Genomic DNA, 22,013 nt, shown 5'->3' with positions numbered 1-22,013 from the left:
ATATGCAAATTATCCATTATGTAATTAAATCTGCACTAATTTGCATACATTTGAACACTAAATGAAGCCAGGTATGAAATTCAATAGTTAAATCTATAAATGCCAAGGTAATAAAACAAACACTTAAATGCATATTTTAGATGTTTTCTTTTCAATATTCTGATGTTATTGAAGTAAAATCGCTCATAATTTCCAAAAATTAACCAGTGCATTAAAAAACTGTTTTTGCCTGTGTAGTGTCTTTCCCTAAAAGCTCTCAAAAGGTAGATTTTCTAAAACACGATGCATTTTTAGGCCTGCTAGCCATCTCGGCCTTATCCCAAATCAGTCGGAGTCTGTTTTAAATCAGCATTTCCAAGGCTGATTCATGATTTAATGCCCTGACTGATCATTTCCACACTTCTCCTGTCTGTTTCTCTGTAGGTGGTGAAGGTTGCTGGAAGCAACATCTCCCACAAGCTCCGTCTGTCCAGCGTGAAGCCTGCGGATGAGGGCACGTACGAATGCCGTGTCATCGACTTCAGCGACAGCAAGCTGCGGCATCATCACGTTCGGGCGTACCTGCAGGTGGAGCGGGCCGAGGGGAATGTGCCTCCTCCGGTCCATCAGGGGGCGACGTCACAAGAGGAGCTTCTGCAGTCTGACCACCACAAACCCGGCCGCGAGCTCAGGAAGAGGTCCGCTGATGATAGTACCACTGACTGCACTGAGAGCTGCGCGCTTTAGGTTCTTCTTATACTTAGTTATTATAACCCCACGCAAGCACCTGTACACCCACATCACCAAAATACCCAGAATTCCTCACGCCAACCCACACACTAGGGATAGCTCACCTGAAAATAAAAAATCTGTCATTGACTCACCTTCATGCTGTTCCAAACACATATGACTGACTTTCTTATGTAAAAAACAAAAGGAAACTCTTAAGCTTTTTGACTTATTATTATTATTATTATTTCTAATAATAATCTTTGTTAAAAAAAAAGTTTTGTTTTATTTCGGTTCTTCATATTAAACAAATTCAGTGCACAAAGACTGAAGTAGTTTAAGTCTTTGTTTTTTTTATTGTGATGATTTTGGCTCACATTTAATAAAAAATATTTTGCATTCTGCAAAATAAATAATTGTGTATTTTATGTAAAATAGTAAGTTTTTTTTTAAGTGTCCTTTTGAAGCTTTTATTTATTTCCATTTTTATTTTGAGTCTTTATTTCCTTATTTGATTTGATTTAATATTTTATTTCTTGATATCTTTTTGTCGTTTTATTATTTAGCCTCTGTTTATTTCCAAAGAGCAACTTAAACATCCTGCTGAATAAATTATTTTGTATTTTATGGAAGAAACTGAATTTATTTAATTTATTTATTTATTTAACCCTAACCCTAATTCCAAAGGATATAATAAATAATTAAGTGAGAAAGAGAAGTCAAATGAGTGAAGTGAGTCAAATAGGTTTGAAGCAACATGACGGTTGAGAAAGTACATAATAACAACATTTTAATTTTTGAGTGAACTATCCTTCTGACAAAAGATGTATATTTCTGTATAAATATGAAGGTAGATGTCTGTTCAGAACAGCGAATGCATGTGACAAACCTTTCTAATATTTGCCAATGAGCAAGAAAAACAAACTGGACCGTTGATTTAAACTCTTTGGTCATTCTTAGTTTGATCAGATTCATGGTTTTGATATGATGTATAGATGGCTAGAAGCGGCAGAACTAATGTGAATGTTTGAAATATTCTTCATCAGGTCTAATCGATGACATTTACATGCTGTAATATAACTATCATTGTTTACATGTCTAATGTTACAGGCACCAGTCTGACGGGTTTATTCTGGACTGGCATCACCGATGGCAAAGTGTGATTTGATGGGTGCCAGCTTTTGCAAATATGTTTCATGAAGCTTTTGTGTCAATAGAAGGATGATGTGCACACAATACTATGACGTTTTGTGGTTTTTATGCAGCTTTAAAAAGAAAATCCTGAAGACATTTACAGTATGTTTAATGGTATAACAACAGCTTAGTTTCTGGTTTCTGGATTTTTACGGTTGATTCAATAGTTCTTTTGTTTCTGGATAGTACATACATGTACAGATTGTGTAAATGAAGTAATCTTACAAAAAAAGACTGGTTTCACCTTCAATGTATGCCTTTATCAATAAAAAAAACATTGATCATATATCGTTGTCTATTATTTAATACATGATTGCTTGCTTTTTTTTTTACACTGTGTGAAATAATATGCATTCAAATGTGAGAGACTGGAACTCGAGCTCTATCTGAAGAATTGTCACTGTGTTCCAAAATTTTAATTAGTTAAAATCTGTCTGCAGATTCATGTCTTTAAGTCACGGTGATTAATAGACGATCACATGTGACGAGTGCGCTCTTATATTGGAATTATATACACAACTTTAAAATCACAGGTTTCCACCCTTGCATGAAAGCAGAGTAAACTGTATATTTTTCCATGTTTAAATTAATTATTTTTTTTTATGTTGACTATTTATTATTTATTTTTTTAAAGGCGCCAATGCAGAGATTTGAATGTTCAAAGTCAAGTGACGCCACTCTAACGTTAAAGGCGGAGCAGTTGCCAGCTACAGTATCAGTCAGTGATTGCCCTAACCTGCAAAAATGTGTGTTTTGTCCCGCTTTTATGTTTTATTTTCTGAAACGGGCACGTGTTTTTTGATTAGTGTTAATTAAGATGTGCCATAATGGGTATCGGTTAATAACAATGAAGTTCCAGAAGGAAGTAAAAGTGGAATCAAAACAGCATCCGGGAGGCTTCAACAACGTCGTATAAATGGTAAGCTAAATGTTTATGGCCTTTTATTACTGCTGCAAGTTTTAAGTTGGAAAACAGTTTTTAATAAAAAACAGAGAGGAGAGATATAGTTTGAAATCACCTTTTCCATATCTGATTTTTTCCAGTTGATAGAAAATCAAATCCTTTTCAACTTTAAAATGTGATGCCTGTTTAAAGATCGCTTCATCTGGAAAGCATCTGCTGTGAACAGACATCTGATAAACGTCTATAAGATGTCAGTTGTATGTACATTGTTAATAATAAACATCAACAAAGAAATTTCTAAACATATAACAGCTTCTAAACAGCGAGCGCTCATTCAATACCCCTTAAATAACAAAACTATTTCCCCCACATATTGATAGCGGCTCCCTTAAGTGATTCTAATGTAAAATAATTAGAATGTTTAAAGGCGGGATTGGACACAAAATTGGCGGGAACTGATAGAAATTCACCAGGAGCGGGATTAAGAAAACAGTCCTGCAAGATCTCTGTGGCCCATTAAATATTAGGTTCCTAGAATATAAACAGCCTAATTAATAATAGAACTATTGCACTTATTTTTTAAAATAAAATAAAATAATAAACACTGCGATAATCTATTATAAACTTTTAAAAAATAAAAAGGATTTAAAATAAAATGTTATGGCATAGGCTACTTAAAAATAATATTGCTAATATAATTTTCATACTTAACAGCTGTCACTGACATATGCAAATGAGTGGTCTAAATTTACACGCTAATATGGTCGCGCATGCGCACCACTGTCCATCCTTGATTATAATATAAAAAGCTCTAAATGTCACGATAACTATAAAATTGTAGATAATTTGCTTAAATGACGGAAAACCCCCTCAACGTTCACTGTTTATTTATTTACCTTTAGATCTAACAAAAGAGCATCGCTACTTAGCCTCAAAAATCACCTCAATCCTTCATTATTTCGTCACTTCAGTTTGCTTTGTCGTCTTTACCGGCGGTGAATCCCTTAAACAAAGCGGCATGTCAAGAGGTTCGACTTCATAATGGTTCTTTCACACTTATCAGAAGCGGTCGAGGGGAAACTGAATTAACCCCGTATATGCTGCACGTTAGCCGGTCGCCCCGGACGGTGAATAATAGCGCCTCTGTCAGCAGGATAAATGGCAAAGTACAGTACAGATAACACTAGCAGCAGGCTAACACAAAGCATATGAGGCAGCTTTAATGCGACTCTCACAGGAGGCACATTTATTAGACTGTCACAGAAGAAGAGGATCCCAAACGAGACTGAACAGAAGATCCGGACCAACAGCACACAACTAGACCAGAACCTACACCAGAAGTCTCTTGGAATTAAAGAATTGTATTTATAAATAAGTGTTCGTTAAAATCAGAATACAAATTATGTATATAAAGTGAACATTTATATAATAATTATTTGATATTTTAAGTTTAAAGCGGAAGATGATGGATGGATGGATGGAAGTTTAAAGTAAATTTAATATATATATATTAGTGGTGGGCCGTTATCGGACGATAAAAAAAAAAATATCGCTGTTAATCTATTCTCAAAGTTGGGTTGGGAGCTGGGTCTATACTAAGCAAGCTATGATGATTTTCACCTTTTTCACCTTGATATTTTATATAACCGACTCGCTGAGGACAGCCTAAAAAGATGGTCAGGACAGTTGACAGGCCACTGCTGCGCATCGTCACGAAAGCTTATCTTTCTCACGTGTTTTTACGCCTTACCGCTTGTCGATTTAAACATTAAAGCATCTAAAAACAAAACACGGAAAAGTTGAACGGAGTAGCTGGTCACTCGTGCGCTGTGTTCGGTGCGGAGAGAGAGAGAGAGCCGCGTATCACGGACAGCGACACTGAAGTATTTGATATTAGCCACACATTTCATCCAAAGGAGAAAAAAATATTCTAAAAGGTCCAATATTATCATTATTATTTTATTTTTATTTTAGAGAAGTAACAATAACTATAATAAATGTTATTTTGGCAGAATACATCATTGACATGGTAATTTTTTTTTTTTACTCATCTTAAACTATAACGATCTGCATCATATGAAAATGTCTTTTCCACAAGTTCTTCCAGTCAGACATGTAGATCATCGTCCTAAATCTAGCGTTCAGATGTATAAAGCGCTGTTATGTGGCATCCTCTTCCTGCAGAAATTTGAGGATGTTGTCTGTGAACTGGTTCCTGGGCTTGTCTGATCCGGTCAGCTTCACACGCAGCAGATGAGGGTGAGGGGGCTCGTACGGGACGGGACAGCTCAGCTCATTCAGACTGAACCAGACCAGATCAGAGTCCATCAGCCAGCGGAACACACTAAAGAGAACAACACATGATCAAACAAACAACTATTAGTGTAATTCACTCTATTACAGCAGGATATGAGACGGTCTGCTTACAGCAGCACACAAAGTGAACTACAGCATGGGCTGTTTCTAATAGAACTATGGTAATCTGCAAATGTATTCATTTTAATGATTATTTTCTTGTTCTATATTCTATTATATAATATTGATAACATATTACAGAACATCATTCATAGAATTAAATTATAATAAAACTGTATTCTATAAATGTTAAAATTATTATACAATATTGCAGTATTAATTGCATATTATGTAAAATTATTATATATTTTTTTCTCAATCCTTGTCAAATGGTCATATCTTTTCCTCTCCCTTTTTGATTGGTCTATTCTAAATATAACAAAATATTAGTAGATATATTGATTTACTGCACACCAAAAAATTACAGCTGACAGAGAATGAATCTACAATAATAATAATAATGATAATAAAGTTTTGATATTAGTCTCCAAATTACTGAAACTATAAATATAATGCAAAATTAATCACTTTTATAAGATAAAAACAATGCTGAGGAATTTAAAATACACTTTGATAAAGGAAAGAGTCTGTAAAAAAAAAAAAAAAAGAAATATGCCATATTCCGTTTTGAGATGGGTGGGGCTTTACCTGAGACACGCCTCCTGGAGTTTGATTGGCTGTCGCCAGCTGAGGTACTGAAGAAAGGTGTCAATCACCCGATCCAGATCCGCCTCCACTGTAAATATTAAAACAGACACTGAATAGTGAAAAAGCAAAGTGAAGTGAAGTGTTCAAAAACTGTTTGAGACCCTGTACACTAGATTACAGACAAACCTTAATGTATTTCTCCAGTGATTTCACTGCTGTTGACTTAAAATTCACAGCAGAACTGCAAACAGTGAACGCCCGCGCCATAACGGCCACAGATGTTCTAATATATTCTAATAGTCTCCATGGCAGCATTATCCTAATTAATTAATTAATTAAGCAGCCTGATGTAGAGCCTCATTAGTCTCGAAAGATGGAGGTGAATGCAGAGGGATGGAGAGAAATGAAGGATGGATGGAGAATAATAAAGAGGGAAAATGATGTGAATGAGAGAGGAGCACTAGAGCCAGCTGGGAAATAAACAGCATGACCTCTCATGTCTGTCCGTCTGTCTGTCTCTCATAACCATGGTAACTCTATCAGTATTCAGTATTATCCTCCGTCTCTCACAAACCGTTTTCTCCGGATGAATCTTCTCCACACGGCGGCTCAATCAAATGACATATCACTTCAGCATTTCACAAACCACTGGCTTCAAATTTCTCATGGTTTGCTTTGTAAAACAGTTCCCAGATGTCACCGGAAACTATTTTATCAGCCAATAGTCAATATTATATGCACGCACTGAGCCTGAATGCAGCATGTGAGGTTTCACCTCATCTGGATTACATCAGAAAACCGTCTGAAGGTTAGGAAAAACAGAAAACGACTGATGGGAAAGACTAAAAGAGCCCTGGGAGCTGCTCCAGAGGAATGAACAGAGCAGCACAGGATGGTGTGTGTTTGAACAAAGCTCTGGGGTTTCCAGCTGGAGCTGTGATGAGATGTTACCAGGAACACGTCTTCATCAGTGAGAGTGACTTCTGTCTGCTGCAGCTGTGGTGAAAGACTGAAGTGAGTCTACCATCTAGTGGTGACTGTGCTCACAACACAGAATCTGTTTTATGTTCCCCCAAGTAACTGTGCTTAACTGTGATTTACTTACAAAAGTGTAGTTTTCTCTCAAAAATACGGTAATATAGTTATTCCTTCAGTCTTGCACCATTTCCATCAAACAAACATTTTACGCAAAGTTTGCTGAAAGCAAAAGCACTGAAATACATTATTATTATTATTATTTAATCCCATTCAGGGTTATTATAATTGGCTAAAACTGAAACCATAAATTACTTTCTTGTAAAATTTTTATTTCTATAAGCTTTTATTTTATTTTAGCTGGTAGTAAAGAAATCGTTTCTCATTGTTTTCATGTAGTACTAAAATTTTATATATATATATATATATATATATATATATATATAGATAGATAGATAGATAGATAGATAGATAGATAGATAGATATTTATATTAGAAAATAAAAAATATATATAAACAAAAACTTTAATAAGGACTTTAATATGTCCCCTCAGGTTAGCAAGCATTGGAAAAATACTATTAAAGTAAAATATCAAGTAGACTTTTGCAAGCAAAAAATGGTTCAAACATTAATATCTGAAATTATTTTTGGCTGAATATTGTGTTTCCCTCAGACATTCATTCAGCACATTGTTCAAAGTTGATGCATTTTATGTTTAAAATGTATAATTTAGGCAGATTATACAACAAGAGTATCAGTATTTAGTGTTGGATTTTAAGATATAAAAACATAAAGTTTCATATTCCTGTATTTACATGCTAACTCTGCACATCCATTAAAATAATCATTATATTTGTAATTCGACTTAATATATTTTAATGTGTGAGGGACAACGGAACAATTAGCTGAACCTTAGCTTTTAAGTTAAAGTTATGTTTTTGTTTAGCACATATATTACCTCATACAGAACCTCTTCAGACACGCGTGTCCTCAGGAAATCACCACACGACACCTGGACAGAGAGATCCATAAAGAGATACAGAGCAGCTTGATCATTACTGGATCTTGAATTTTAACTAATATACAATATACACTATATCTTTTGCTCACCAAGTCTGCATTTATTTGACCAAAAATTCAGTAAAACCTTTTTTTTTTTTTTTTTAATACATTGAACAAAAAGCTCAAAACAGGATTTAATTGAAATAGAAATTATTGATCATGGTTAATGCAATAATAGCAAACTAATAAATCCTTCAGAAGAATTTGTGCTTTGCCCAATTCAACTAACTCAAAAGAACAATTCATAATTCTGGCATCACTATAGCTAGCTAGCAAGCTTCACTACACTGAAAAGAAAAAAAAACAGTAGCCATTCATCTTGCTCACATAAAAACACACACGCACACAACTCCAAGATGTCCAACACCTAAAAATCCACAAACACGTTTGACTTCAGACGTGCTCTTCTCAAAGGAAACAGGCCTGCAGCGATGCCGAAGCTATAATACATCAACAGAAGAGATTTTACAACCTTGAGTCGGATTCCCAGGTTGGGGTCAGAGAGCAGGTGGATGCATCTCTCCATCACGTCTTTTGCAATCTGGATATGAAGAGAAAGCTCCTGTTTCTCTGCAGGAACATCCATGTCCTCATCAGAAGCAAACATTGGTGGAAGAACATCTGTGCATAGTAGAATTTAAAAACCATGTAATTCCTGTGCATTTGACTGCATGCTCGTGATCATCAGCTGAATGCGTCTTGCAAATCAGCTTCAAACTTTGACGGTGATAGTATTAAAGCCATAATAATGGATTGCATGGGGAATTTGGCTCTGTGTGGTGTTGGTTTAATGATCAGAAATCTGAGCCCTAAGTTGAAAGTCTCAGCAGGTGGAGTACTGAAGATAAGCCAAAAACGGCACTCATGCCATCATAAATCTGCTCTATTACTTCTGTACCCGTGTGTAAAGCACTTACCGCAGCTTGTTCCAGGGTAACCCACTACATCTATTACAGGTCTGCGACTATGATGAAACCTTCAGCAGAATTAATGTAACAGTTCCAACACTTTTTACTTTTATGCTGTGCCAACTCACTGGATCATTACTGTCATTTGCTGCGGAAGAATTAAATTACAAGCAGGAACTGTAATGCTCAAGTACAGCTGCATCTCAATAAATTAGAATGTTGTGGAAAAGTTCATTTATTTCAGTAATTCAACTCATATTGTGAAACTTGTGTATTAAATAAATTCAGTTCACACAGACTGAAAGTCTTTGGTTTATTTAATTGTGATGATTTTTTGGTCACATTTAACAAAAACCCACCAATTCACTCTCAACAAATCAGAATATGGTGACATGCCAATCAGCAAATCAACTCAAATCACCAGCAAAGGTGTCCTGAGCCTTCAAAATGGTCTCTCAGTTTGTTTCACTAGGCTACACAATCATGAGGAAGACTGCTGATCTGACAGTTGTCCAGAAGACAATCATTGACACCCTTCACAAGGAGGGTAAACCACAAACATTCATTGCCAAAGAAGCTGGCAGTTCAAAGAGTGCTGTATCCAAGCATGTTAACAGAAAGTTGAGTGGAAGGAGAAAGTGTGGAAGAAAAATATGCTCAACCAACCAAGAGAACTGCAGACTTATGATGATTGTCAAGCAAAATCGATTGAACTTCTCAAGAAATGGACTGAGACTGGGGTCAACTTATCAAGAGCCACCGCACACAGATGTGTCGAGAAATTTGCTGAACCACAGACAACATCAGAGGCATCTTACCTGGGATAAAGAGAAGAAGAACTGGACTGTTGCCCAGTAGTCCAAAGTCCTCTTTTCAGATGAGAGCAAGATTTGTATTTCCTTTGGAAACCGAGGTCCTAGAGTCTGGAGGAATGGTGGAGAAGCTCACAGCCCAAGTTGCTTGAAGTCCAGTGTTAATTTTCCACAGTCTGTGATGATTTGGGGTACAATGTCATCTGCTGTTTTTGAAAACCACTGCACTGCAAGAAATCTTGGAGCACTTCATGCTTCCTTCTGCTGACCAGCTTTCTGAAGATGTGGATTTAATTTTCCAGCAGGATTTGGTACCTGCCCACACTGCCAAAAGCACCAAAAGTTGGTTAAATGACCATGGTGTTGGTGTGCCTAATTGGCCAGCAATCTCACCAGACTTGAACCCCATAGAGAATGCATGGGCTAGTGTCAAGAGGAAATTGATAAACAACAGAGTTCAAACTCTAAAAAAACATTAACCACAAGTAAGACGTACCAACTGCTTTCATGAGTGAGTGTAGTACACTATAGAACTGTGGCGCTCTCTGGTCATAGCTGAGATCAAGTGCCATAAACATGTTCTGCACCACATCATCCACTAGGGGCGGCAGACTGGCATGCGACTGGTGTCATTCAGAGGCTGCACATGGCACTAAAAGCCGCTTGGCTGACAAGAAGCGACTCTCCGGCATCAGTGCTTTGGAGATGTGCTCAAGATGTACTGATGAAGTTAGTACCATGTCCAATTTGGGCCCCAGAATCTTGAGGTACCCAAGGAACATGTTAAGAACAAAGATCTTGTGTTGGTCGTAAGGATGACGCCAAGCTGTGAAGGTTTTTGGATAGAATGTCAGTAAAGTCCTGCCTGCCATTGGTTTGACCGTTTTGTGCAACCTCGTCCAGTGCTTCATTGCACCTGTGCTTAACATCAGGCTCCTCATCATTGATGGCACCAACCAATGCTTCCAGTAGAGGACCGACACATTCACCTACAGACTGTCTGCACCGAGAAAGCAGGAAATGGGATATATCCACCAATTCAAGCATGACTTTCCAGTGCGGGTGGGAAGAAGTGCAAGAAATTATCTTCTGTAAGACCAAAGCAAGGGGCTGGGATGTGGCTTTCTGCCAGGATTGAGTCCTCTTTTCAACAAGCTCATCAACCCTCCCCAGATCTCCAGCTGCCACAATGTTTTCTGTTTTCTGAAGCTGCTCATCGGCCATTACCAGACCAACGACCTTGTACCGAACCCTCATGGCCTTCACTGTAACCGCATGGCCTTGTCTTATGTCTCCACTGAATACTAATGCCAGGTAAAAATGTGTTTAATAACGATCTCACCGTAGGCAGAGTGCAATAGCACATCCAGGGATCTGAGCACGGCCAGCTTTAGTTCATCAGAGGTCATGGCGGATTTTCCTGGGTCTTTTGGGGAACAAAGACAAAGGCAGAGCTCTGAGAAAGAAGTCCAACTTTGCACGCAAGTGTTCTCCAATACAGATGTCATTACTTCCAACACTGCCTGGACGAGTCCCTCCTGTTTGGAGCCAAGGGTTTTGAGGACAAATCTGTGGGGTGATGATCGCTAAGGGCTTCTACGTTGGCAGCCGTAGATTCTTTGGTCAGGAGGACACAGGATGGGTGGAGATATGCAAATGCAATCTTTGTCTCTTCTGACGTTCAGCCATTATCAATGTATCTGTGAAGGCAGATTGTTTCATTATTATTCAGTGGGGTTTAACAATGTTACCTTCTGAAATATGATTTTCAGAACATTATGATGCCCAGTCAGCAAATGTAAACCCTTAAAATGACAAAAAACAACTTTTTAGTACATTCTTCTATGATCAGGTTTCATTTTAAGAGAGAAAGAGTATATTGAATATTTACTGACATCCCTTCCCCTTAAAATATTCCCATAATACTTACTTTAAGAGGTTCAGTCTAGCTAACTCATGTCTGCAGCAGCACATAAGCACTTTCAAGTTCATAATCATGACATTAAACTCCTTTCTTCATTTCAATAAATACAAAATTTTGAAATTCAGTCCATTTGGAGATCCTCTATGCCAGCTACCAAACAAAAGCTGGCTTTCTTAGAAAAAAGAACACACGTCACTTAAAAATGACTGCTATTATTATTCAAAACGACACATGTCATGTTGTAAAAATTACAGTATAGTTGCAAAAGCCCAGCATACGGTCGCGTCTCTATGACGTCGGCGTCGGGCATGACGTCACGCACGCGACCCTCGTTTGTTTATCAACCAACTTGGAACGAAAAATCATCGCGTTCAAACACTAGGCGAAAGTTTTGATGAAAATACTGGAGGATTGTATCTCATTAATTCGATTTATTCATATCTCGATTTAAACCACTCTTTTGATCCGCGGGAGTTCGTATTTCAGGGGTTTCCGCGTGCGTTTTGCCATATTGAAGTTAAATCCAGATTAGGCGACAAAAGCTGCTGACAGGTGGGAGTTATTTACTTTTACCTTTTAGTTGTTGCTTGATTTGTTTCTTTAAACTGCATAATTAGCTCTTAATGTCTTGGAAATGTTTACTGCATGTCCCGGAAATTATGCATTAGAACTAATCACCTCAACTAATCGATAACGACCAAACTCTTCAATTATATCTTATTTATGAATCAGACACATATGCAATCAAACTACTTTGTTCTTCATATGTATATTTTATTTATACGTACCTTTTTTTTTTTTTTACTATAAATTGCTTTTTAAAAGTACAAATATTCCATATGTTTCATATATAATGTGTATCTGTGTGGTTAGATTATATAATTGATTATTATAGCATTGTTTTAATATTGAGCTTCCAGATAAACACACACACACACACACACATATATGACATCATGAGAGAATATGTATGTTTTAATTTTAGCACAATTTTTTCTTTCTCTTTTTTTTTCTTCATTAGTCCAATTTAAATGCCCCGCAGTTTGCAAAAATATCTAATAACTTTTAAGTTTCTTAAAGAAAAGTGCAAGTCTGTTTTTAATCTGTTGTGTCTTGTTAGAGTTGTTTGGAGAGAGAGAGCGGTCAGCATGTCGTCTTTCTCCGAGTCTGCGCTGGAGAAGAAGCTGTCTGAACTGAGTAACTCGCAGCAGAGCGTTCAGACTCTGTCTCTGTGGATCATCCATCACCGCAAGCATGCGTCCTTCATCGTGCGCGTGTGGCACAGAGAGCTGAAGAAAGGTGAGAGAGTTTGGATCAGCTTTGGGTTTAGAAGCAAGGAATAATGAAAATGTGTCAAAAATGTGCTCACTCTCAGGTCACCCGAGATGTAGATGAGTTTGTTTCTTCATCAGATTTGGAGAAATGTAGCATTGCATCATTGTTTCATCAATGGTGTCTCTGCAGTGAATGGGTGCCGTCAGAATGAGACCATAATCAACAGCACTCCAGTCCATCAGTTAATGTCTTGTGAAGCCAGAAGCTCCATGCTTGTAAGAAACAAATCCATCATTAAATGTTTTTATCTTCAAACTGTTGCTTCCTGCTAAATGCAGTCCATAATCCAAAACAACAGTTCCTCCAGTGAAGATTTAATCTCATCTGAATCAGGAGAGAAATATGCAGACCAGGCAAAAAACATCTGTGAACAAATATGAAGCTGGATTTGATGTGAGAGACAACAGGCCTTTTTAACTTATTATGGATGTTAACTGATGGACTTCAGTGGTGTGGATTTATAGTGTTGTTTTTATCAACAGTTTAGACTATTATTCTGACGGCACCCATTCACTGCTAAGCATCCAATGGTGAGACACTGTTGCAATGCATCATTTCTCCAAATCTGATGAAGAAACAAACTCAAATACATTTTGGATGACTTGAAGTTGAGTCAGTTTTTTCATTTTGAGCTGAATTATTCCTTTAAGGGGAACAAGCATATTTGGTTGGCCATTTGAGAAACAAAAGATTACACTTTTCTAGTCTAAGTTAAGTTTGCACAAGGCATCCTGGTTGAAGGTTAACCTTCAGACTAAAAATATCAAACATTAAAACTGGAACGCACACAAAAAAGATTTGTTTTAGAGTTAGTAATAATTAAATGTGTTTGTTGTTCAGCGAAACGCAGCAGGAAGTTGACGTTCCTGTATCTGGCTAATGACGTGATTCAGAACAGTAAGAAAAAGGGTCCCGAGTTCACCAAAGACTTTGAGTCTGTCCTGGTTGATGCCTGCTCACACGTGGCCAGGTACACACACCTTCATATACATGTGTCATGCGTTCAGTAGTATGAATTTGTCCCGTCTCACATATATTGTGTCTTTCTCTGTCAGAGATGGAGATGACGGTTCTAAGAAGCAGATGGAGAGGTTGCTGAACATCTGGCAGGAGAGAAACCTCTATCGTGCAGACTTCATCCAGCAGCTCAAACTGGCTATCGAGGACTCAGACAGTCCCAAACACAAGCCTGCAGGTCAGCGCAATACATGCATATTGCGTACAAGCTCTTAAAACATCCCAGGATGCATCTGAAGAAGTTGCTAGATGAATGTCCAGAGTGGTCAGAGTTGCAGGCTAGAAAAAGTGATCTTTCATTTGTGTTTTCATAACGACTATAGCTTGCAAATCTTGTTTTAATTCAACGTTTTGGCCATGCAATCTTCATCAGGCATCAGTTTGTTAACTGTTGAGTCTTGGCTTGTAGAATGCATGCATGCAAGTGAATCAACTCTTTTTGAAAGTAAAAGTTGCATGCTGTTTTCTAGTAGATGATAGAAAAAATTTGAAAAGAAGCTACCAGAAGGTGCAGGAGGAAGAGGAGGAGGAAGATGATGATTACAGAGGTCACTATTCTCCCCAGGAGACGGACGCAGCTGCTCCTCAACTGGTACCAATGACATTTGCTTGAATTAAATCTGATTATTGGTTCTTGCTACTGATTGTTATTATAACATTTCAATATCAGCATTCTAGATTTATAATTTCTATGTCTGTATGTTCTATATTTTTTTAGCACCACTTTTTAACTTTTTTTTTTTTACTTCATTGTTCCTTTTTAAATGCTCCTGCAATATAAAAAATAAATTAAAATGACTATTTAAATAATAAATAAAAATACAAAATTCCATGGATAATATAATATAATATGTTTATAATAACATAATTAAATAAAAATGTTTAAAACATTATCGTAGACACTGCTAAAGCTGCTTTACTTTTAATTTTTCATCTGAAAAAATTATTATATTTTACATAAGTTTGAGTTTTCATTTCTTTCAGTCAATTTTTCACTTTGCAGGACCATTCAAAATAATTTTAAGAAGTCAAAACATTTTTAAAAATGGTACTAAAATAACAAATATATACTAAAATAATATATATATTAATTGTAAATCTAAGAGCTTATCTTTGAATAGAAATGCAACAATCATGGGTAAGAATCACATTTCTTTTAATAAATGGCATTTAAATGATTCCCCAAACTAAGGGAGTCATGTACAAAAATATATATATATTTACAATAATAAATGTATACAATTATGATGCATGTAATATAATGTGTATATGTAAAAAGCTTGGGTACTTGATTCAACGTCACATTGCAAAATATTGCTAAAACTGTTTGATGTTTCAAAGTAACTGCTGATATATTAGTTATATATATGAATATACATGTATGTGACTGTTGTGATCCTCAGACGGAGGATCTGGTGAAAGCGCTGCAGGATCTGGAGAACGCTGCGTCTGGTGACGCTGCTGTGAGACAGAAGATCGCATCACTTCCTCAGGAAGTGCAGGACGTCTCTCTTCTGGAGAAGATCACAGGTGAGTCTCGCTGGAGAAACGTAACCCGGTCTAACAGAAGTGTGTTTCTGATAAACCTCTATTCTCTGCAGATAAACAGGCGGCAGACAAGCTGTCGAAGACGGTGGACGAGGCCTGTCTGCTGCTGGCCGAGTATAACGGACGCCTGGCCGCTGAGTTAGAGGACCGGAGACAGCTGGCACGCATGCTGACCGAATACATCCAGAGCCAGAGAGATGCGCTCAACGAGAGAGAGAAGAAGCTGGAGGTACGTTAAGAGACAAGTTTACATCCTGCCATCACCAAACTCTCTTTGAATTTCTGCAGAATACCAGAGCTGATGTGTTCAATATAAAGACAGTGGATCTGATTTTTACCTTCAAGCATCAAAAAGTAGTCCATATGACTTATGCACTGTATTCAAGTTTTTAGAAATCATTTGATAGCTTTGTGTGCCAAAAGAGACCAACATTAAATCATTATTCCTTGATAATCATAATTGTGCTTCAACTCAAGTTGGGTTCATTAAAGTTAAGTTCCTCACATAAAGCTGTCTTGGTGTCAGAAGACTTTGAATATAGAGCCAAGACAACCTTTGGGACACTTTTCATACTTTTATGGTAATTTGTATTCAATTTGGAGCTTGAAAACAAGCTACTGTAAAAAGTTTCCTTTTGTTTTTAATGAAAGAAGGCAAATCAAACACATTTGGAAAGACAAAAAAAATTTAGTTTAATGCATTACTTAAATACATTTAAGGGTCTGAAATACATAAGATGTTTTAATGTTTTTGAAACAAATCTCTTCTGCTCACCAAGGCTGAATTTATTGATCAGAAATTCAAATAGTCATATTATGAAGTATTATTACAAATTTAATAGATATTAAAATATAATTAATTCAGCATCATTCCTCCAGTCTTCAGTGTCACATGAGCTTCAGAAATCAGAATAATATTCTAATTTACTGCTCAATAAAAAAAAAAAAATTATTAACAGTTTTCAGGATTCTTTAGTGACTATGAAGTTCAAAAGAACGGAATTTTAAAAAATGGAATTTTTTGTAACATTCTAAAAGTCTTTATCGTCCTTGTTGATTGATTGAATGTATCTTTACTGAACAAAGAAAAGAGCAGCTGTCTGATGGATTCGTTCTTTGATTGATTATCTGCTGTTCTTGCAGGAGTACAAGCAGAAACTGGCTCGTGTCACACAAGTGAGGAAGGAGCTCAAGTCTCACATCCAGAGTCTTCCAGATCTGTCTCTTCTCCCGAACGTCACCGGCGGTCTCGCTCCTCTCCCGTCTGCTGGAGATCTGTTCTCCACTGAATGAACATCTCTCTGAGACTCACAGTCCTGTGCGATCAGACACTGGGTTCCTCTTCCCTGACCGTAACATCAGTAATGGAGCGAGAGATGAAGATCTACTGTCACACACGTTTGCTTTTCATTAGTTCTCCTGTCAGCTCAACCTCACGGAGATCAACCCGCCAGTCGATCCATCATTAAACCGGACTCAGAGTGTGGAGATTTTTGTCTTGATGTGACTTTGCTGTGGAAAGCAACTCCCTTTGCTTTGTCTTATACCTGTAGGTTTTTAGTTTTACCGCTCAAGAGTTTAATTTCACTTCATTTTGGTTTTTGGAAGAAACTAGACATGAGGAGTCAGTTTTAAACACTTCACTGCTAATGACTTGAGTTCATGATATCAAGAGATATTAATTAGAAACTCGCGCTCATTATATATTTTGGTTACAAACCTGACCTGTTTTTCGTCAAATAATTATTTTGATGATACATGCAACAGATTTGCTGATATTTGTGAGAGGAATACAGTGTGATCAATGGTTTTCTCTTCTGTGGTCACTGTATGTTTAGCGTCTCTCATTAAATACGACTGAACACATTGAGCAACAAAATGATTTTTGATATTAATGGATCCTTGGAATTTGATTTGAATGGATTGCTGTATTATATGTGAAGCGTGGAAATATTAAGTGGCCAAACTCTATTCAATACATTTCTTATGTTAAATTCATAGATGTGTGAACTGTGTTTTTGCTGTTGCTGATCACCATCAAGACAAAAAAAAAAATTGAGAAAACTGAGTTAAAGCATGTTCTAGGCTTACATTTACTTGAGTGATACAGTTATGGAAATCACATTTTTAAAGGAATCTATACAGTGATGGTGATACACTTCCTGTTCATGGAAGATGAATTATCTTCATCTATTTTTTTCAACTCGGATGAAATAAGAAACCATCTTATCTATTCCCATTTTGTCTACGTTGATGCCACTATTATAAACCAACTTCTCTAGATATCCTAGTGTTTACTTGATTTTCTGAAATCGGATGTGTTCCAGGCTCGTAACGTCAGGCCGTAGTGATCCGTTATCACAACAGTGATCGATTCATCTTCTGAAAACTAGGTAATATTTAGTTTATAAATTCTTTATTGAGTTGACAAGACAGGCAATGGATCGAGAAAACGGACAGTTATCGTGAAAAAACCGAACAGAGACTGGAAAAGGCCAGATCAAACCGATCACAGGTCCGAGTACGCAGCGAGTCGATAAGTTTCTTCTCGAACTTTCTTGCCCGTCCACCTGCGCAATATTATTCCTCGATAATAATCATATATGGATAATAATAATACGTCGCTAGATTGAATTGTTGTATAAAGACAATAAATCGTAATTGTAAATCAAAACAATACTGAATACAATGCATGACTCAAAGAAAACAATTTCAGATAAATCTTTTACCGCAGCCTAGCTTGTTCACCTGGCCAAGGGGAAGTGACGTCAGTGCTTTCCCGCGGCTACTTTAACACTGCTGCCGTGTGATGTTTCATTTCGAAGGGTTGAACCTGCCCCGATAACGTGATATTTAGCCCCAGGAATACGACCTTTACCAGGGAGAACCTCACCAGAATAGGTGTATTTTGCCTTGCAACGCGGTTTTTACCGGGGATCGCACCTGAAAAGCGATTGGGCAAGTTTTGAGTAACTCGACGGGTCTTGCTGTGAAAAGTTAGTTCATTTAACAGTGCGTCATGCTTCTGTACAGTAATCCGGCACCGCTCATAACAACATCGAAGATGTGCCTCTTTCTGCTAGTTATTTTCTCTCTCATCGGTGCCAGTGAGTATTTACTTCACTTCATTTACATTTATTCATTTAGCAGACTCTTTTATCCAAAGCGACTTACAGATGAAGACAGTGGAAGCAATCAAAAACAACAAAAAGAGCAATATATAAGTGCTATAGCAAGTCTCAGTTAGGTTAACACAGTAGGCTACACCTAGCATAAGATTTTAAATAATATAATGTAAAGAAAACGGATAGAATAAAAAAACAATAGAGCAAGCTAGTGTTAGAGGTCTTTACGCATACACACACACACACACACACACACACACACATACAATTGCACAATTAATGCAAAGAAAATAGAATATAAAAAGATTAGAAAGGTAGTTAGAAGTTAATTATTATGTTATTTAGTAGTTGATACAGTTCTGGATCTAAGTGTAAGTCTATTGCACAATAATTAAAAGGTTAAATACATCTGACAGGTGCAGGTGAGATGTCGCCAGCGCCGACACCAGAGTTTCGTCGATGCTTTCCCCAGTGGGTTAACGCCAGTCAAGTTCAAGTCAGCTGTAACAACACCTTGATTGCTCAGCTTTGTGATCCTGATCAGAGCTGTCGAAACATGAATAATACCGGAGTCTCGCTAGAAAAGGACAGAGAAGGAGTGTGCCTAAACATCACCAACTGCTCCTATGATGCACGGTCCTGCAAAGCACAGAGTTACATCGATAGTGAACAATCTGAGGAGAATTTTACTGTGAACATGACGTGCAACCATGAGTCACATTCAGAGTCTATTGCTGTTGGGATCACTGTGTCAGTCATCATCATCATCATCATCATCATCATCATCGTCATCATCATCATTGTGCTGATCATCTGTTACAAGAAGGTAAGTATTGTCAGAGGCAAATAAAATATGTGATGAAGAGCTTTAATATAGGAATAGTTAACTTAAAAATGAACATAATTTTTTACTCACCCTCAAGCTGTTCTCAACCTGCATTACTTTTTTTTTCTTTCTTCTCTGTGAACAACAAAACAGTGTGAATGTCAGGTTTGCTTTTTACATATTATTGTGGATCATGGACCCCAACTGCCAGGCTTCAAAAAGAACAGCAAAAGTGCATTTAATATACCCTGAAAATTGCCCAGAAAACTTACCAAAGTGCCATACTCTAGTTCTTCAGAAATCATATCAGCTTTACATGCGGAAATGGATGGAATTTTAAGTTATTTCCCCATTGCTATAGCACCCACATTTCTTTTACATATCGTCTCATTCAAAGATTGGCGATTGGTCAAAGAACATGAGAAATAAAGGGTTCAGAACACTAGGAATATATTTCACCAGTTGAGTAGACTATTTTAAAGACACAAAATGTTCATTATCCAAAGCTCCAAAAAGAGAACAACTGCAAGTATATTGAGATGCATAAGAACATTTGTGATAATGCAAGAGATCAACAACTGAATCAGATTTTTATTTGTATTTATTTTTTAAAACTAAGATATTTGTACTTGCAGGTGACTTGCTTCAGGACAGCCATTCGTGACTTCTGTCATCGACAGTGTATAAATGTAAGTGTTATCATATGCTAATTAAAAGGAACATTTTTTTATTTTTTTGCTGAATGATGCTGAGGAGTTTTCTTACTTAAAATATTGTCTGTATTCACTTGCAGAGGACTCCTACAGAAAAGCAGGACAATGAGTCGGAAGAGAGTTTCCTGGAATAGGAAAAAATGGTGTAAAGTATGTCAGACATTTACACTGTATCGTGATGGTTTGTCATAAAGCATTCGTCTTTGTGGCACACTATTCAGGTGAAAGTTAATGTTATTAATGTCTTTTCCAGGTATTAATAAAACCATACTCCGGGAAGGTCTCTTCTGTCACCTCAGCTCAGATATTATGTGCAATAGTTAAGTGACATCCCTGTTTACAAGGCAGTCAACAGACCATTGTCTTATAGTAGAGGTCTGCATGAGAGGTTAGCTCACCTGTACTCTGCAATCAATATCCTGCCACACTGTTGGATCAGATCCCATCAGGGGTGGACTGGGACCAAAAAGTGTCCCTGGATTTTCTGGCCCACAACAGCCCACCACATCATAATACATCCGGTCCTGTTTTGATGTCATTTATTAATTTAATATTTAAGTAAACAGATTGGGGATTTTAACCAATAGGGCAACTGATCCTACGTTGAAACAAACAAAAAAAAACCTGCATGCAGCATCTGTTTATTTAGCGACCAGTGTTGCCAAGTCCGCTTAAACGTGATTTTGGGCTTGTTTTTCTGTAAAGTCGCTTACAAATATTGGTAGTCGCGGTTCGCGGTTTTTTTTTGGGGGGGGGGGGGGGGGCTTGTTTCTAAAGTGTAGTTGCTTAATTGGGCTTGTTCCCAGCTCCATAATAATTTATCAAGCAGATAATTTTCTACATGTTATTTAAATGTAGTCTAGCCTGTTCTCTCTGCCCCTACCGTTTCCCCATACACACAGGAGACAGCAGAGTTTTTTCCCACCCACAAAATAAATAAACAGTTTGCAGTTTTGTAAAACTGCGCACGGTTTACCAATCGGTCCACATGGATATAAATTGACAATCTGTACCCAGAGTTTATTTATTTTTCTCTTCCCAGAACCTAGGGGGGCTCCGTAGAAAAAGTCGAAAAAGCTTTTTTTTCACAGGCCTGTTTGCTTATTTGTCTCGCGAGACCTGGCAACACTGTTAGCGACTCCTAGTGAGCAATTCTCCTAGAAAACGTTCTCCTAGAACTCACACTCGCAAAGATCCATTCGAATCATGCATGAAATAGAAGTTTATAAACTCAAACGATAGCTTCATGTGCTTCACAGATAAACTTGAAATGTTCAATAATAGATAATCTTTGACTTGGTTCGTAAAATCGCTAGCCCGACGTCCTGGGGCTGTTGTGTTTTCCATTGGCCAGCGGCCCACTGGGAAAAGTCCCAGTGCTCCAGATGGCCAGTCCGCCCCTGGATCCCATGGACTGCCTTCAATCCTAAACAGGGTTTTTCTACATTTCATGTTTTAACAAAGTCTTGATAAGCTAAAGTACATGTTACTCTGTATAAGAGTGTGTGGCAAATGCTTCTGTTTATATATACTGTGTATTACACCACTGTGTTTGATTGTTACACGACTGCCTTTGTAATTAGTATAGAGACAGTATTGTGCCATTCTGACGAGGAGGGCTGGACATCTCCCAAGGTTTATTCCTCTTTAACTAAACCTAAAGACCACAGTATGTATTTAAGAAGTGCTGCTTCTGTATGTATTTATAAAATATATTTATAAATATTCTGTATTTTAGTTTATGCTCTAAATTATTTTAATATTAACTTAACGTTTGCACATTTTTCACTTTTAAAATAAAAATAATTGAAGGAAAAAAAGTGTTTTTATTCTTTTGTTGAACGATCGACTCGATATATGGACTAGATTTTCAAATTCTCAAGAAAATGTAATTATTTTACTATGAAGGTTGCAGCAGGTGTGATAAACTTGTTTCATTGAGGTACAAATGTTCTGCA

At 37.1% G+C, this 22,013-nt stretch overlaps 2 protein-coding genes and 1 pseudogene across 3 annotated transcripts; 2 read left to right on the top strand and 1 right to left on the bottom strand.

Annotated features, from left to right (window-relative positions):
- Positions 1 to 4,800: 4,800 nt before the first annotated feature.
- On the bottom strand, positions 4,801 to 10,893 carry LOC113081319 (TELO2-interacting protein 1 homolog; annotated as a pseudogene).
- Positions 10,894 to 11,784: 891 nt separating this feature from the next.
- Positions 11,785 to 17,389, top strand: LOC113081316 (regulation of nuclear pre-mRNA domain-containing protein 1B-like). Of its 2 annotated transcripts, none has more exons than XM_026253397.1 (8): positions 11,785 to 12,043; positions 12,612 to 12,790; positions 13,667 to 13,796; positions 13,882 to 14,021; positions 14,317 to 14,435; positions 15,247 to 15,373; positions 15,445 to 15,620; positions 16,535 to 17,389. In XM_026253397.1, the coding sequence occupies exons 2-8, from the start codon at positions 12,640 to 12,642 to the stop codon at positions 16,682 to 16,684; spliced, it is 993 nt and encodes a 330-aa protein (XP_026109182.1). In that variant the 5' UTR covers positions 11,785 to 12,043; positions 12,612 to 12,639; the 3' UTR covers positions 16,685 to 17,389. The 2 variants fall into 2 exon arrangements, with proteins under 2 accessions (XP_026109182.1, XP_026109181.1); XM_026253396.1 differs by having other exon boundaries at positions 14,314 to 14,435.
- Positions 17,390 to 17,514: 125 nt separating this feature from the next.
- Positions 17,515 to 20,787, top strand: LOC113081318 (uncharacterized). Its single transcript, XM_026253402.1, has 4 exons — positions 17,515 to 18,498; positions 18,933 to 19,342; positions 19,978 to 20,031; positions 20,136 to 20,787. The coding sequence occupies exons 1-4, from the start codon at positions 18,411 to 18,413 to the stop codon at positions 20,187 to 20,189; spliced, it is 606 nt and encodes a 201-aa protein (XP_026109187.1). The 5' UTR covers positions 17,515 to 18,410; the 3' UTR covers positions 20,190 to 20,787.
- The last annotated feature ends 1,226 nt before the right edge of the window (positions 20,788 to 22,013 follow it).

Source organism: Carassius auratus, unplaced genomic scaffold (assembly GCF_003368295.1).
Source record: "Carassius auratus strain Wakin unplaced genomic scaffold, ASM336829v1 scaf_tig00033813, whole genome shotgun sequence".
Taxonomy (NCBI): Eukaryota; Metazoa; Chordata; class Actinopteri; order Cypriniformes; family Cyprinidae; genus Carassius; species Carassius auratus.
The sequence above is the reverse complement of the archived record's forward strand: the minus strand, read 5'-3'. Positions and strand labels throughout refer to the sequence as shown.

Coding starts and splice junctions, on each gene's coding strand:
- LOC113081316 (XM_026253396.1), top strand. CDS start 12,640: ATGTCGTCTTTCTCCGAGTCTGCGCTGGAGAAGAAGCTGTCTGAACTG. Junction 13,797..13,881: donor GCCTGCTCACACGTGGCCAG/GTACACACACCT, acceptor TTTCTCTGTCAG/AGATGGAGATGACGGTTCTA. Junction 15,621..16,534: donor AGAGAGAGAAGAAGCTGGAG/GTACGTTAAGAG, acceptor CTGTTCTTGCAG/GAGTACAAGCAGAAACTGGC.
- LOC113081318 (XM_026253402.1), top strand. CDS start 18,411: ATGCTTCTGTACAGTAATCCGGCACCGCTCATAACAACATCGAAGATG. Junction 19,343..19,977: donor TGATCATCTGTTACAAGAAG/GTAAGTATTGTC, acceptor TTGTACTTGCAG/GTGACTTGCTTCAGGACAGC. Junction 20,032..20,135: donor GTCATCGACAGTGTATAAAT/GTAAGTGTTATC, acceptor ATTCACTTGCAG/AGGACTCCTACAGAAAAGCA.